This window comes from Manihot esculenta, chromosome 1 (assembly GCF_001659605.2).
Source record: "Manihot esculenta cultivar AM560-2 chromosome 1, M.esculenta_v8, whole genome shotgun sequence".
NCBI lineage: Eukaryota > Viridiplantae > Streptophyta > Magnoliopsida > Malpighiales > Euphorbiaceae > Manihot > Manihot esculenta.
Window position 1 is genome coordinate 10091176 of NC_035161.2, and position 18273 is coordinate 10109448.

At 37.0% G+C, this 18273-nt stretch overlaps 2 protein-coding genes across 2 annotated transcripts; both read right to left on the reverse strand.

Moving 5' to 3' along the window:
• Positions 1-202: 202 nt before the first annotated feature.
• On the reverse strand, positions 203-1866 carry LOC122723124. Its single transcript, XM_043954249.1, has 5 exons — positions 1556-1866; positions 1340-1466; positions 973-1266; positions 760-864; positions 203-679 (listed from the first exon to the last, which is right to left on the reverse strand). The coding sequence occupies exons 1-5, from the start codon at positions 1864-1866 to the stop codon at positions 203-205; spliced, it is 1314 nt and encodes a 437-aa protein (XP_043810184.1).
• LOC122723237 lies at positions 1725-5787 on the reverse strand. The gene is made up of 4 exons (XM_043954896.1): positions 3239-5787; positions 2849-3166; positions 1953-2772; positions 1725-1867 (listed from the first exon to the last, which is right to left on the reverse strand). Exons 1-3 carry the CDS (start codon positions 5518-5520, stop codon positions 1956-1958), a joined length of 3417 nt encoding a protein of 1138 aa, XP_043810831.1. The 5' UTR covers positions 5521-5787; the 3' UTR covers positions 1725-1867; positions 1953-1955.
• Between the last annotated feature and the right edge of the window lie 12486 nt (positions 5788-18273).

An 18273-nucleotide genomic window follows, 5' to 3' on the forward strand; every position in this document is an offset into this window, starting at 1 on the left:
ACCTGTAAATACACTCACATATTACAACTCATCTCAATAACAACATGTAAAAACCAAATGTCATGAATGAACTCAAATCCAATATCATATATTATGTAAATCAAATCAAACATATATCCAAACATCCAGCTGTTCAATTTTAAACTCAAAAAATTAACAAATTCTTTATTATCCTAGTACATATGTGTAATGAAAAAAGAAACTATAAATGTGTAGTGTTCTCGTCCTCGTCCTCATCATTTGTTTCATCTGCTTGATAAGGAGGCTGTGCAGGCTGTGCAGGCTGTGCAGAAGTTCCCTCACCGGGAGCTGAAGGCTGGTTGCCTTGTCTTTCACTCACAAGCTGCATAAGTAAATCCTTCACCTGTGAGAGCTCAGAGGTAATCCGCACATTTTGCTCAATCAATGCTTGTTCATTATCCTCACGCTCCTGTAGCTTGCGTCTGAGATCAGCCATTTCATCTTGAAGATCCTGATTTTGCTGAGCTGATGTGAAGGATGTATTAGCAGAAGTCTTGTTTGGGAAGAAAACTGAAGCCTGTGATCCAAGACCGTACACCCTTCTTTTTTTCTCTCCACCTACTGCCTCAAAGTATAACTGAGCCTCATCAACGCGGGATGCCTGACTACTGTCATTATCTGTCTGTGATGCTTGCTCTTTCAAAGTCAGAAAGCGATCCTTCAAAAAAAAATACCATGTGATATAACAGTATAAACTACAAATCAAATAATTTACTATAAATTTATTTAATTTCTCACATGAATGGACTTTGAGCGTGCATCAACAAACTCTGAGGAACCCTTCTTCTTATGCGTAGCCTCAAATAACTCATGAGGTAGAGGATCTCTGCCTAGTCTTTCGCGCTGCAAGTAAAATATAAATAGTAATAACATGCTTCAATATAAATTCACAATAAATTGGATAAATTTAAAGTATTTGAAAAAATTTAAGTGAGAATGAATATTACGTACCATCTGTTGTTGATGCCTATACTGAGATATGGATCCTCCACAATGTCTTGATGGGCCAGCACCTTGCCCACCTGTTTCACTCTTTCTGTTATTTGAGAATTTTTTGCATTTCTCTTTATACTCAGTTGCTCCCCAAGCGAATTGCCATGCATCCATTACTCCTTCTGTCAGTGATAGTCTCTTCTCCTTCCCATTCCTTACGCTACACATAAGGCTACGATATCGCTCGGCAGCTTTCTTTCTCCAAGCTATCTTCATCAGTTGTTCTATTGCCTCCTCCCATAAGAAGTGTTTCTGTAATTACTCACATTTAGCTACAAATAATGCACAGTAAAAATAATTACATGTACAATATAATTTGTATTACCTTAAATTCTTGCCAATAGAATTCTTTAACCTCTTCTGGTACATTCTTCCAACAAAATCCATCTGCTACTAACTTTTCCTTGAAGATCAAGGTAATCCGCCTAGCAATCGGATCAGAAGGCTGCATGCTGTAAAAGAATAATTGACAAACAAAATAATTTTGAAATAAGCAAAAAAATTAAATGCATAGTTAAAAATACTTATAAATTTTACTCACACTGAATTTACTAAGTGAATATGTGGTCTGAGCCCTGTAGGTGCACAACTACCAGAAGCAGATGCAGATGTAGCCGTAGATGCAATAGGTGGCAAACCTATGGGTGCTGAGGCAGTAGCAGATGTGTGCACTGATGCAGGAGTGGATGATGCAGCACCCGGTGTGGATCTCTCACCCTGGTCTGGTCTAGGAATCAAAGCAGTGTGTTGTACCAAATCTTGATTGACATTTTCTGATTCAGTTGTGTGGACACTACCCCTGCCATGGTCTCCTCGACCCCGTGATGAAGATCCGCGTCCTCGTCCTCTCATCCTGTACAAATTTACATTATAAAAATCAAGATGTAGTTAACATATTTAATAACTAAAAGTAAAAATAGATATCAATTATGTTATACCTTCTATTCACTATCTACATCTAAGTCATCATCATCATCATCATCTGTTTCTGTTGCTATTATAGTTTCATCTTCATCATTTTCTTCACCATCATCAATTTCAATAACATCCCCAGTTGGATCATTTAATTGTTGTGTTGAATCATCAATTTCTCTAATTATGGCAGTGTGTTCCATTTCCTCTTGTTGAAATGGTTCATCAGCAGGTTGTGTATTTTCTTGTGTTGGAAGTTGAATTACAGAACGTGCTTTGACTTTTATAGCAGCCCACCAGTCAATTTTATCTCGCTTTAGGCTAGGATACGGAGTATATATCACTTGCATTGCTTGTACTCCCAGCACAAAAGGCTCATATCTATTAAAAGATCGTTTATGATTCACATCGACAAGTTTATATTTACTATGGATCTTTGTGCCTACATTTGGAGTGGGGTCAAACCAATTGCATTTGAAAAGTACAACTCGCTTGATTGGAAGACCTGGATACTCCAAACGTATAACTTCAAGCAATTGTCCATAGTAATCGCTTTCTTCGCTGCTGTAATTTGACCCCTTAATACACACCCCACTGTTCATTGTTGCTCTACTTGCACAGTATGACTTCGATTGAAACTTATATCCATTCACCATATATCCATTGTATGACGTCACACTTCGTAATGGACCCATTGCAAGCGATATGATAAACTTATTGGATATGTTATTGCACGAATCATGAGCAAAATTGTTGAACCATATAGAGAATTCACTCTCCAATTTGATGTCAATCTGAGAATCATTGACCAACGGATCATTTGAGCGCAATTGATCAATGTAAATGCTGGAAAAACCTCAACTCCATTAGAAAAAGTAATTTATGAACATAATATATAAATTACTTATTTACGATAACTTACTCAATATAGGGTTTCACTTCTGGACAATTTAATAATATGTACACTTGTGCTGCTTTATACTCATCCTCCATAAGATATCTGGTTGTCCCTTTTCCTATTGGTCGACCGGACTGCATGAAGATTGATAGATTGCCTTCATAATTTTCAGTACTTTCTGAAATATCAACATTCCTTGGCACTTTTCGATGTCTAGTTTGGACATACGATTCAAAGTAATGTGCACAAAATGAAGTTGCTTCTTCTACTAGGTACGCATTACATATTGATCCCTCGACTCTAGCTTTATTTCTGACATTATTCTTAAGCCGTCGCAGATATCTATAAAATATATGACCAACATTAGTAAACATTATTAAATAACTTAATTAAAGTGAAGTTAAAAGAACTTACCGTTCAAAAGGATACATCCATCGATATTGCACTGGACCTGCCAGCCATGCTTCATATGCTAGATGGAGAGGGAGGTGTTCCATACAATCAAAGAAGCTTGGAGGGAAAACACGCTCAAGCTTGCATATGATTAAAGGAATTTCACCATGCAACCGCAACATATCACTCTCACTTATAGTGGTAGATGTTAACTCCTTAAAAAAATTACTCAACTCTGTTAAGGGTTGCCACACATTTGATGGAAGCAACTCACGAAATGCAATTGGCATAATCCGCTGCATGAAGACATGACAATCATGACTCTTCATACCAAACATCTTCAGCTTCTTCATATCAATACATCGCCCCATATTGGAAACATATCCATCGGGAAACTTGAGATTTTTCAACCAATCACATAATACTTGCTTACTTTGCTTATCTAGAGTATAACAAGCTTTGGGATATCTCCTAGTGACTTGATCCATTTCCAACTCTGGCCGATCACAGATCACATTTAGGTCTGCCCTTGACTTGGCATTATCCTTTGTCTTTCCCTCAACACTCATTACAGTGTTGATTATATTTTCAAAAAAATTTTTCTCAATGTGCATTACATCAAGATTGTGTCGAATCAAATTTGTTTTCCAATACGGTAAATCCCACAAGATGCTTCTTTTTCGCCAACCGCATTGCTTTGATAGACGGGAATTTATTTCAAATGCATCCTCATCTATAACCCTCTTAAACCCCAATTCATCAATCTGTTTAAGTATTTCTTCACCGGAAATAGGTGGTTTAGCTTTCTTAGTAACAGATACATTCTTCCTAAAAGCTGTTTTGTTTCTTCTAAAAGAATGGCTAGGAGGTAAAAATTTGCGATGATTATCAAACCATGATTGCTTACCTCCTCTTGTCAATGTGAATGCATCACTATCTTCCATGCAATAAGGACAAGCAGTTCGTCCTGCAGTGCTCCATCCAGATAACATTGCATAAGCAGGAAAATCACTTATAGTCCACATTAAAGCAGCTCGCAAGTTGAAATTTTCTTTATTGAATGCATCATATGTTTCAACTCCATTCTCCCATAAATCTTTCAACTCAGTTACTAGGGGTTGCAAATACACATCCAACTTATCTTTTGGATTTCTAGGCCCTGGGACAAGTATAGTGAGAAACATATACTCACCTTTCATGCATAACCATGGGGGTAAATTGTACGGTGTCAATATGACAGGCCATGATGAATATTGCTGACCAGATTGTCCAAAGGGTTGAAAACCATCGGTACACAGTCCAAGACGGACATTACGTTTCTCAGCACTGAAATGAGGCCAATTATTATCAAAAGCTTTCCATGCATGCGAATCAGCTGGATGATGCATTAAATCATCATTAGTCCCATGATTTGCATGCCAAGTCATATCCTTAGCTGTAGCATTAGATGCGTACAACCTTTGTAGTCTAGGTGTGATTGGCATGTAATACATTTTACTATAAGCAACTTGGGTTTTACTAGAGCTCTGGCTAACTTGCAATCGTTTGTACCTCGGATGATCACACACCTTGCACCTGAGCAATTCATTATCCTCACCCCAATAAATCATACAACCATTTAAGCAAGTATGAATCTTCTGAATTGGTAATCCCAAGCCTTCAAGCAATTTCTTTGTAGAGTAGAAATTATCAGTAAACAAATTATCAGTAGGTAAAATCTCTTTGATGAATTGGCAAATATTGTCAAAACAACGTTCGGACAAATGATGTTCAGATTTGATATTCAATATCCTTGCCACAGCTGACAGTTGTGAATGATTTTCACAACCTGGCCACAATTCCTGATTAACAGCGGCCAACATGTCGTACAATCTCTGAGTAGATTGATTTGGAGGCTCATTACTAATTGATGGGGAGAAACTCGGTCCTGCTGCATCTACAACTAGTTGTTCATAAGCATTAGAGAACTCAGTATGTTGATATTCCACATTGCAAGTGTTGTAAGTCGAATCATTACTTCTCCCGTGGACCTCATTGTAGGTTTGCATTTCTCCATGCAAATACCATACATAATAGTCCCTAACAAACCCATATTTCATCAGATGAAACCTAACTGTACTCTCATCTTCAAAACTGCGATTTTGGCACTTAAATCGATTACATGGACACCTAATAAGTTCTCCATTCAAACAGTCTGGAAACTGTTTGGCAGCTGATATGAATTCATTTAATCCTTCAAGGAATAAAGGATTTAGTAGACCATCTTTTAGTCTTGCATACATCCAACCTCTGTCAGAATGCATATTGTACCTATTATACCTAGAATGTATAACAATAAATGAAGAGTTGGTCACAAGGATGTCCTCATCTAAAAAAAATATTAATAAATAAAGTAATGGTTATGTAAATAAAGCAACTAAGTCCCAAGTCAAAGGAAAGTCCACAGGAATCATAAGGAGAGAAAAGAAAGCAAAATAAGCCACAAACTACCATGAATGATACTAAAAATAATCTCCAATCTAATCTCCAAAAGTAGTATTAATTTAATTTAATTAATTTTAAGTATTAATTTAATTTTAATTTAATTAATTTTAATTTAATTTGAAGTATTAATTTGAAATATTAATTTTAAGTATTAATTTAATTTTAAGTATTAATTTTAAGTATTAATTTTAAGTATTAATTTAATTTTAAGTATTAATTTTAAGTATAAATTTGAAGTATTAATTTTAAGTATTAATTTAATTAATTTAATTAATTTTAAGTATAAATTTTAAGTATTAATTTAATTTTAATTTAATTAATTTTAAGTATTAAAATTAATTAATTTAATTTTAATTTAATTTTAAAATTAATTAATTTAATTTTCATTTAATTTTAAAATTAATTAATTTAATTTAATTTTAATTTAATTTTAAAATTAATTTAAGTATTTTTTCCTGGACTTCAGTATAGAATTTCTCTGTATCTGATATAAGGAGCAGTAGAAAGCTCATCACATGCATAGTTCATTTAATCATTTCCTAACAAAAAATGCAGAAAAGCAGGGGAAAAAGTCTTAGATGATTGATATATATATTATGTCCACAATATTAGGAATTTGGCAAATAGAGGATCCCTAGTTAGGTGTACATCACCAACCTCCCAATCTATTATTTGCTGGGTGTAATTAAAAGAACTGTCCTCCCTTTTTCAAGAACATATAAATTAAGGCACTTGTCCAATTCACCATAAAATTCAGCTCTCACTACAACTATCTAAAATAGGAAGAAACAGTATAGGATATTAGCGAAACCTCAGGACTTACAAGATTTGGCATAACATTATCAAGTGCTCAAAAACATCAATAAATGAGCTTGTAAATAATTTCTCCAAAAGGACTTGTAAACTAATTTTCGCACAAACACAGGCACAAAAATAAACAAAAAAAGAACCCACAGCATTTCACCTGAATAAGTGTCATAAATGCTGATTATGAACTGAAAATAAGCTGAAAAAAGAACACCCATGGTACAGTAGAAGCAGCCGCTTTTCAACATGTACAAAAATAAATAAATAAATAATACCACAGACAGTAAAACTTTTACTAACATTAGCAGAGTTGATACAAGTTGTGAGCTTAATGCAACATGACTGAGGTTCCTTCCATCTATCAATTTACTTCAACTCCACCAGCCAAGGAAAGCAATAGCATAGCGCCTAGTAGCTCAATGACTATCCTCAAAAATCCACGCTCTTCTCCTCCTTCATGTGCTTTATGTCCTTTCACGTGATTCCCTCTACTCCCTACCTCTTCCTTTGTAACCCCTTCCCCTCCAAAAATAGAAAAGTCTGTAACACTATTCTAAATCGTTCTTACTGTAGCTAGAAGATATTATATTATTAGAATTGTTCTCCTCCGAATAATTCAAGGGTGTTGAGGGATTAGTCTTCCAAATGGAAAAAAAAAAATTCAGCAAATATCAACTAAGAAACTAGAGCATTCTACTGCAGCATCATATTCCATCTTAATCCCCATATAAATCAGTTCTCAATGATTTAACAACATTAGAAATGCATTAATTCACCCAAAATCAAACAGACATACGGATCAAAGTCCAAAGAGAAACAAGATCATTTTTGGCTCTGAATGATAAAACAATCGTTCCAATACGACACAATGCATAAACAGAGCAATGCCACAAACAGCAAACAGGAACAATTTCAAGTTTGCAATAACAGTGTCCACAAATAATCAAGTTTATGGGTCTTCAAAATTAATTCAAACCTGCAGTGATTGGACCAGCGGATGACGCGAAAATCAGCAGAGGCTTGCTTGACGACGAGGAACAGCACCGGACAGTAGAAGAACGGGACCAGCGGATGCGCCGATGAGAGGGAGACGGACTAGACTGACGGAAGCAACGACGACAATCAGAGGGAGCGATGGCGAAAATAGAAGAAGTAGCCACCACCAGCGGACGCAGCAACGGTGGTGACAGCGGATGGTGACAGCGGGTGGTGACAGTGGGTGGTGACAGCGGGAAGAGAGGTTTTTGTTGAAATGCCGGGAAAGGAGAAGTAAATCTGTGTGATTGAGAAAGGGAAAATACCCTATTTCGTATATTAGGGATTTTAATTTTAGTAACGGAAACATCCGTTACTAATTTTAACTTCTGTAACGGATAGTTTATCCGTTACTAAATAAACTGAATTGAAAACAATTTAGTAACGGATTAGTTAATCCGTTACTAATTTTGTGCCCGTTGAACCAATTCTGTAACGGATATTAATCCGTTACAGAATTTAGTAACGGATTAATAACGGATTATTTAATCCGTTACTATTTTTGTTCTTTACATGATATCCGTTATTAATCCGTTACTAATCAGTAACAGATATTTTCCGTTACTATTTTCCGTTACTGTTCCGATAAATTTTTGTAGTGTAGTGAGCAAAACATAAAAACAGTTTAATAAGCATATGATCGAATAAAATGCGTCACAACACAAACAATTCACATCAGGATGGATTTGTCACCAGTAACCCTCTACAAATTTCAATAGTGCCCGACCCACGACGGGTGCTCCTCAGGACTTCCTCTTAAACATAACATAAGATAGTAAATCCATAGTGCCAGGAGCATAGAATGGGTCTCGACCTGGACTTTCTCTTACATATTGCCAGGAGCGTAGAATGGGCCTCGACCTTTCTCTTACATATTGCCAGGGGCGTAGAATGGGCCTCGACCTGGACTTCCGTATACATCATAACATATCATACTCGAGGGCTAGTGGGTCATCCAACATCCATCCACAACAACAGTAAATTATGCAATGCATCATATTCGTGAATTCTAATGCAAACAACCTAATACATATACATAGCATTCGTGATGTATGAGCATACTTAAAAAAGCTTAATTACTTTAAAATAATAGATTAGTTCAGTTCTACTCACCTCTGGCTGACGCTTGCCTAACACTGATGCATCTATCTCACTGCACGCCTTTACGGTCTCCCAAGTCCGATCCTACACAGATGGACTCAGATGAGGGACGAAACATATCCTTTACATGACCCTAAACAACTCTCGAAGAACCCCCTAAAACATACCAAAGCATGCATACAAAACAAGCAGAAGAAGGCTGGGCAGGGGACTTTCGGCGGCAAGTTCGGCAGCCGAAGGTCCCTCAGAGATCCGAAAGTCAGGGACTTTCGGGGGCAGGTTCGGCGGCTTAAACCCTTTACAGATCCAAAGGTTGGAACTTTCGGAGGCGGGTTAGGCGGCCAAAAGGCTGCCTCCACAAGCAGGTTCGGCGGCCGAACTTGGGTTCTCCAGCAAGGCAGAACCCGATTCTGCCCTATGCACACAGCCACCAAACACTCCGATCCTTACACCCAACAACTCATAATCATTCATACTCACTCAACATGCATAAGGGACATAAAAACTAGCCTTTTCAAAAATTTTTCTAGCCCTTAGGAGTTTGTTGGCCTTCAAATGCCTTAGAAACTTCTTGTGAAGCGAGACTAACACCCGGTAGGTCGGCTTGACGTATACCCGTCTTGCGGCCTGGCATCAAACACCTTTAAAACTTCTTGTGAGCAAAGCTAACACCCGGTCTCCTGGCCTGGCGTATACCTGCCTTGAGCCCTGACATTTAATGCCTTAGAAACTTCTCATGAAGTGAGACTAATACCCGGTAGGTCAGCCTGGCGTGTACCTACCTTGAGACTTGACTTCAAATGCCTTAGAAACTTCTTATGAAGTGGGACTAACACCCAGTAGGTCGGCCTAGCGTATACCCACCTTGTGGCTTGGCATCAAACGCCTTTGAAACTTCTTATGAGCGGGGCTAACACTCAGTCTTCTAGCCTAGCATATACCCACCTTGAGGCCTAGCATTCAATGCCTTAGAAACTTCTTATGAAGCGGGACTAATGCGTGGCAGGTCAGTCAGACATGTACCCACCTTGAGGCCTAGTATCAAATGCCTTAGAAACTTCTCATGAAGTGGGACTAATACTCGATAGGTCGACCTGATGTGTACTTACCATACGGCTTGTCATGAAATGCCTTTGAAACTTCTCATAAAGCGAGACTAACACCTGGTAGGTCGATCTGGCGTGTACCCGCCTTAAGGCTTGGCATTAAATGCTTTAGAAACTATTTGTGAAGCGGGACTAATGCCTGGTTGGTTGGCCTGGCGTGTACTTGGCTTGCGGCCTGGCATGAAATGCCTTGCTTTGCGAGACCCATACCCAACAAAGCTGTGGTCTTTGATGAATGTTTATTTCCACGGTCCAACGCTCAGATTTATATGTGGGACTCATGCCCAGATGGTTTGGCCATTGCCTTATGGCCTTTTATAAATTTTTTTCCGCAGACCAACGTCTGGATTTTGGCTTGGCGATTGCCTTGTGGCCTGGTATGAAATGCCTTGTTATATGAGACTCATGCCTGGATGACCATTTTATGAATGTATTTCCACAGACCAATGCCCAGATTTTGGCCTTTGTTCTCGTTTCCACGCTTTCATCCATCCTACTTTTCTGACTTTCCTATCAAAACAGAAGCTTGAAGAATGCATACTAGTTTTATAACCTTTCCATAAATCATAAATATTTTTCTAAGAATAAAATAAAAGACTCGATCGTGTGACTTGACCGTTTTCAAGACTCGGAGTTTGACTCAGGAGCTGGACATCTATGATATTCTCCTTATTTTCACCTCTATTAACGCTCAGTCCTCCTGCAAATACATGAGTAACCCCCACAGGTTCATTGTCAGGGGTGGTATTGGGATTTGTTACCTCACGCTCGGGTCTCCTATCTCTTCTATTCTTTCTGATGAACTTTCAAAGTGTGACGTTCCTTATTAACCTCCTGATCTCATCTTTCAAGTGCCGACACTCCTCCGTTGTATGTCCGTGGTCTTCATGAAAATAGCAGTACCTGATCCTATCTCATTTTTTTACTTTCTTAGGGTTGAGTTTGAGAGGCCACTTGATCTTCTTGTTATTTTTCCTAGTCCATATTAGAATATGTGTTCATGAGTCATTCATGTGGGTGTAATTCTTATACTTACTTTGGTCGTCCCTTCCTCGAGAGACTGGATAACTTTTGTGTTCTCCCATATATCCTTGCTTATCTGAATTTTAGTCTTGTTTTTTGCTCGTTCTTTTGTTCTTTTCCCGTCCTTTTCAGTACCTTTGAGCAGCCCGTACTAACTTCCAGACGGCATCCTTTGGAGCATCGTCTGATGACTTTCCTTCCTCAAACTTGTCCATCCTTTTGGACCATGTTTGGATTGCCTCTGTTTGAGTCCCTGAGATACCTATGGAGACTTCTTCCCTTACCCTAGGAGCCATGAGTGACGCCTCTTCTCAAGCTTTGTATTTCTCGAAAATAACTGACAACCTTTTGACTTACTGGAGTATTTGCTCATTGCTCAGATTGTTGAGATCTGCTTCGCTGGCCATAGGAGATCACTACCAGAAGTGGAAGAAAAGATAGCATTCTCATCGGTAGCAACCTTAGCAGTAGCTCGTAAATTGTCGGCCATTTCTAAAGATAAAAAAGAGATTTCTTTTTAAGAGAAAATGGATAAGAAACCGATTTTAATCCAAATAAACAGAGAGAATTCAATTCTTTTTAAGAAAAAGGAATAAGAGACTGATTTTAATCCAAATAAATAGAGAGAATTCAATGGATTTCCCGACAGTGGAACTAAATGGTGTTGCAGAGATTAGATTGATGTGGTTAGAATGGAGTTATGGTGTGATTGGCTAGATCTGCAAAGAAGATAACATGAAGTGATGGGTGTCGACAGCAGCCACTCTGACGCTCAAATTAGAATACTGAAGAGAGTGAATGTAATGAGTTTGAGAGTATTAGTGTGGGAGAATAGTGTACCTTTACCTCTGTGCTCATTCTTCTTTTATACTGTAGGAAGATGAAAATAAATATAGTATTTTTTGATAATCCGGCGATGATGTGGCCGGTTGCCTAATAATAAATATTGTCAACGGATAGGTTAGTAATCCCGCGATTATAGACATAATGGGGATTTGTTGGACTGTGCTTGATAACAGTAACTTGGTGCCAAGACTCCATCTATCATGGGGATGATGAGTTTTGATGAAAAACCGTGTGTTATAGTGTCGTGTCTTTCTTTTCTCAGATGGGACCGTGCAACTCTTTTATCAAATTCCTACCTGTGATGACAGTCACTGTCTACATTAAACGAGTCTAATGTAGCATAATTATAATAATAAATAATTAAAATTTTTTAAATTTAAAATTAATAATATTAAAAATTTATCTCACATTTATATTATTACAAATATTTTTACTATAAAGAAATATTATAATAAAAAGTTATATATGTTATTTTTTACGATGATCGATACTCATTCCAAAATAAATATGATTAAAATTAAAAATAATTACAAGAATTTGTAATCAAACATGCATTAATTTGATCAGTTGTTTAACCCAATTGCAAAGTCTTCATTCAATTCATACTTGCTAAATACATCAAAATAAGACATTAATCTTATCAGCAAACTTTTTTTCAGAAATGCAGCTTAGAGAGTCAAAATAAGGGTCAGATACACAACTTTTATATCTAGATTGAACAAATTAGACATTATCTATAAATACATCCCTGGACAACCTCCATTTCCAATTCTTCTATTCCCCACTTTATCTCTTTCTTTGTTACTAAGTCACTCATCAAAAAATCTACATTATTAAAAAATATATATATAAGGTGATTTTATATGAAATGGAAAAGTAACAAAAATTAAATAAATAAATAAAAGTGCATTTTATAAATATGAAAAAAGACTAAAATTACCTAAATTTTTTCTGGTGAACTGAAAAAATTTTTTTATGTATTTTATAATTTTATATAATTCTATTCCATAATTTAAAACTAACTAATTTAATTCTAAAGTTTTAAAATTTCTACCGATTTTATCCGACCATTAAAAAAATGATTAATTTAATATTATCTCATTAATGAAAACTGATTATACATATTATAAATTTAGTTAATAAGTTAAATTTATTATCAAATTATACGACGGGTAAAAATATTAAATTTTTATTTTTATTTTAAATTTATCTTATAAACTATTATTAAAAGATTCTATTTCCTCAATTCCTAATTTTCATTTAAAAAAAATTATTATTAAAAAATCAAATAAAATTATTAATTATCTATTTTTTTCTATTTTCAGTCTATTTAATTTTATTTGACATTTTAATAATAATTTATTGGTAAATTTAGACAGAAATATTAAATTTAATATATTTATCCCTCATTAATAATTTAAAGCCAAAATTGTCCTTTTAACCCTATAAAATTACCAATTAAATTTTATCAATTTTGATCTTTATTTTATAAATGTAAAACCAATATAACTACACACATCACATAGTATATTATAATAATGTAGCTAGCTAACCGTTACTCCTTTTATAACAAGTGCTGATTAAGAATTCAAATACGAGAATTTTTTAAAAAATCAATAATATGATAATATAACAATAATATGATAACTCAGTTTTTGAAAAAAAATGAGATATCTCCATTAATGGATTAATAATTTTTTTAATAGTCGGTGGAATGATAAAAAGTATAGAATTAAATTAGCTATTTTTAAATATAGGATAGAACTATAAATATAAAATTGTTTTAATAATTATTTTACATTATATTGTGATAATGTGACAATAATGTTATAAATCTCAATTAACTAGTAGATTTATAGAAATTTTAAAGGTTGAATATAATTTTTAAACACTATAAAAATCTTTCAGAATAGTAACGGATATTAGTAACGGATTTAAATCCGTTACAAATTTATAATAAATTAATAACGGATTTTGTATTCCGTTACTAATTTTTATTATTTAATAACGGATTAACAAATCCATTACTAAATCAGTTACTTAATAAAATTATTTACAAATTTAATAATTGATTTTGAAATCTGTTATAAATCCGTTACTAAATTAACTAAAAATTAGTAACGGATCTTAATTCGTTACTAAATTTATTATTAAATCGGTTACTAAATAAATAAATTAAATGAATAAAATAGTAACAGATTTAATAACGGAATGCAATCTATTATATAATTAGTAACGGATTTAGTAACGAATTAAAGCCGTTACTATTTTTCTAACAAAAAATCGACTTTTTCTTTTTTGAAATTTCATATTTTCTTTTTAAGTTAGTAACGGATATGATCTGTTATTAAAGTCGTTACTGATTCAAAAATTAGTAACGGATTCTATAATCCGTTACTAAATTTTAGAGAATAAAATACCACATTTTTATTTAAAAATCTCGCCTTTTTTATTTCTAATTTAGTAACGGAAAAATCTGTTACTGAATCCGTTACTAATCTAAAAATTAGTAACGGATTAAAAAATCCGTTACTAAAATTTGGAGAATAATATCACCTTTTTATTTTAATTTGCCCGCATATTTTTTTAAATTTAATAACAATTTGAATGCATTATTAAATCCATTACTAATTCGCGTATTTATACTCACATATTTTATCTCCCTTCGTTTCATTCACTTTCTTTCTCCTCTTCTCTCCTCATTCCTTCATTTTCCCCTTATCTTATTTTCTTCTCTCATCTCCCTTCATTTCTTTCATTTGTTCTCTCCTCATTCCTTCATTTTTCCTTTATCTTATTTTCTTCTCTCAATTATTTTCTTTCATTTTCTCTTCAATTTTCTTTCATTTTTAATCTTCCTTTTATCTCTTAATTTTATTTCATTTTCTTTATTTTCTCTCATATTTTTTTCTTTCATTTTCTTCCATTTTTTTATTTTCTCTTCCACTTTCTATCATTTTTCCTTCCTTTTTCTTTCCTTATTCATTCATTTACTTTGTAATACCCGGCTAGACTCCGGTATCGGAATTCCTACCGTCCAGTGGAATCTCGGATGTTGGAAGCCTCTAGTAGGGTAGAAACATGTTTTCATAAAATGTTTTAAGGTATTTCATGGTTTTAAGTATGAAAATTAAATGAGTTTTTGCATAAAAAATCTTTGGAGGAAAACCCAGGTTCGGCCGCCGAAAGTCAAGTTCGGCCGCCGAACATGCATGCGTTTTGGAGGCACGTTAGGCCCCCGAAAGCATGAGTGAGGGAAGTCCAGGTTCGGCCGCCGAAACCCAAGTTCGGCCGCCGAACATGGAATGCATGCGGAAGCACTTTCGGCCCCCGAACGTGGCCTGGCCAGCCACTATAAAAGGGTCACTTAGCCGAAATGGGCGAGCTTTCTCCCATTTTCGGCCATAGCTAGCTTCCGACCTCCCTCTCCCCAGATCTTGTGTTCTTTCTCCAAATCTCCTCCATTTTTCTTGAGTTTTCACCTCTCATTACAAGTTTTGAGCATTTAAGTCAAGTTTTGGAGCTTTGGGAACTCAGGAGCTCATTTGCTTGGATCTCCGAGTTTAGGTCGTCTCTCTCTCGATCTTCAAGAGGTAAGAGCCGATCTTAAACTCATTGTATGTTTTAAGTAAGTTTTAAGTTGTTTTATGGGGTAGAATGGCATGTATAGGGTTGTATGAGTTTTTAAGCAAATGTTATGTTTTTGAATAATGTGAGTTGCTTGTGTGTTGTAGTTGGGGCTTTTGTTGGTTTGATGCCCCTAGGAGCTTGTATGTTTGCTTGTGAATGCTTGGGAATGTTGTAGAATAGGTTTATGCTTGATTGGTTAGTTTTGGAGGCATAAATGCATAAGGGAGCCAAGTTTCTGCCCTTTGGCAGAAACCAGGTTCGGCAGCCGAAGGAGCTGCCGCCGAACATGGCTGGGGAGGTAGGCCTTTCGGCTGCCAAAGTTGTCCCCGAAAAGAGACTTTCGTCTCTGTCTGGGACTTTCGGCCGCCGAAGGTGCCGCTGAACATGCATGAGTTTCGCCTCTGTCTGGGAGTTTCGGCCGCCGAAGATGCCGCCGAACCTGCCTGACTTTCGGCTCTGGAGGGACTTTCGGCCGCCGAACCTGCCGCCGAAAGTGCCCTGTCCAGCCATTTCTTGCATGTTTTTATGTAGTTGTTTTATGATGTTTTAGGGGGTTTTTGGGGAGTATATTAGAGTTATGTTATGTATGTTTGGTCCCTCATAGGAGTCCACCTGTGTAGGTTCGGACCCGAGGAACCGAGGACCCCAGCAGTGAGCCAGCTGCTACAGAGTTTGTCAGAGCTAGCCAGAGGTGAGTGGAATAAACCTTAAGTTTTAAATTAAATGAAATATGAATTTTGAGCATGATCCATGCATCATGAATGCCATGAGATATAGTAGGTTGTTTGCATTTGTATTCACGAATATGTTGCATTGCATTTATGATGTTGATGTGGATTGGTTATTGGATGATCCTTTAGTCCTCATATGGCATGATGATGTTACGACATGATATGGTATGGAAGTCCAGGTTGTACCCATTCTACATCCCTGGCACAGTTGGACTGTATGATATGTTATGTTAAGGGAAAGACCGGTTGTACCCATTCTACGTCCCGGCACAGTTGGACTATGTAGAGGACTAATGGTGACAATACCATCCGAGATGTGAATTTTTTGTGATGTGTTGCATTTCATAAAAGCATGAAATTTTAATATATGATTTCACTATTCTGCTCACTGAGCTTTGTAGCTCACCCCTCTCCCCTAACCCCAGATGTGCAGGTACAGGGTAGACCAGGAGGTTAGCCAGAGTTTTGAAGTATGTCTATGTAATAGTTAGATTGTGGACATGACAATTGTACTAATGTAATGTAAGAGATTCAGTATGTTATGTAATGAGGTATATTGAGGTTATAGATGTGCTTGACCCTATGAGTATTGTAATCCCTTGTTGATGCATGATCTTAGATATTTGATGATACAGATGTTAGCCAACTCAACACATGTATATCGCCCATTGGGGCATTGATGGGATCCCACAGAGGGGTCAAGTTATGATTATGTTTTAGTGCATGCACAGGTTGAGTTTGGTGTATGAGGAATGAATGAAAGAAAAGCTTAAATTTTTTATGCATGTTGTTGATCATGTATGGGATTATACAGGTTTACAGGTTATATGTCAGGCTTGCTACGGGTCCAGGCGGCCTTAAGCCGATCTGGATCCTAGTGCCGGTGGCGGTCCGATTTTCGGGTCGTTACAGAATGGTATCAGAGCCCTAGGTTCATAGGATCGGACCTAGAGTGTCGGGCTCATAGATGTTATAGAAGGTCAAGCACAATAGGAAGATCATGTCCACTAGGATAGGATGTTGAGTCCTGTCTTGTTGATGATGTGAAATGCCATGATTATATACATGTGCATTGATGCTATGATATGAATGTGATGTGTATGTGATGAGGGTTCATGTGTGCCCACATGAACCATATGATGCTAATGTTTGTATGATGTGTACTGTTTTTCAGAAAACAGGATGAGAGGAACTCGTCGATCTGCACGATTGACTGGAGTGCCACCTGAGGATGAGGGCACGAGCGCCCGTCCTCCTACATTGCCTAGGGCAATGTCTTGTAGAGCCAACAGAGAAAGGGTGTCAAGGGACCTTAGAAGGTCTTTTGATGCTAGCAGAAGGGGGACAGATAGAGGAGGAAGTTCTTCAGATGTGAGGGAGGTTATGGAAGAGGAACAGAGGAGGGATGGGAACCTGGATGTGAGCATGGATGAAGAAGGGATAGGGGAGTCTCAGGGAGGCGTTCAGGCCTCGGGGTATGGTTTTCCACCCCATTATCCACCCTTCCCACAGGGTTCAGGGTATCCGATGGGAGGTACATCGGATTACTCCAACTTTAACCCCTACCCTACCTATATGCCTTATCCACCTTTCTATCCACCCTACACACAGTACCCAGCTTATCCACCCTCACCCTTCTATCCAAACCCGGAAAACCCCACCTCGGGGAATGCTGCACCTCCACCTCCACCACCTATAGAACCAGCAGCCCCAGTTACTCAACCTCCTAGACCTAGCTCAGCTGATGGGAGCAAGGTAAATATGACAGATTACCTCAAGCTAGATGCTCCCAAATACAAGTCAGGGGATGACCCCTTTGAGTATCTGAGAGTAGTGAAGACAATAACTGATGAGCTAGGGGCAAGTGACAGCAGGGCCATTCAGATGGCAGGGTTCACTTTAAAGTGCAAGAAGGCACGGGAATGGTTCAAGTGTTATGTGGACCCGAGACTAGAGGGTATGACATGGGAAGAATTTGCGAATGAGTTCGCTGGATGGGCTTTTCCAGACAGTTCCAGAGAACTGAAGATGATTGAGTTTGAGCAACTAAGGCAGTCAGAGCACATGGGTGTAGAGGAGTTCATGGATAAATTCTTGGAGCTATTGCCTTTTTCAGGGCAAGCTCTAGATACGGATACGAAAAAAGCCAAGAGGTATGTTATGAAGCTGCATTCCAGGTACTCCTCGTTGATTCAGTCAGCTGAGAGAGAAAGTTTCCACACTGTGGTGGATATGGCTCGAAGAATGGAAGCAAGTGCTATAGTTGAGGGGTCAGTGAAGCAGTCAGTGACCC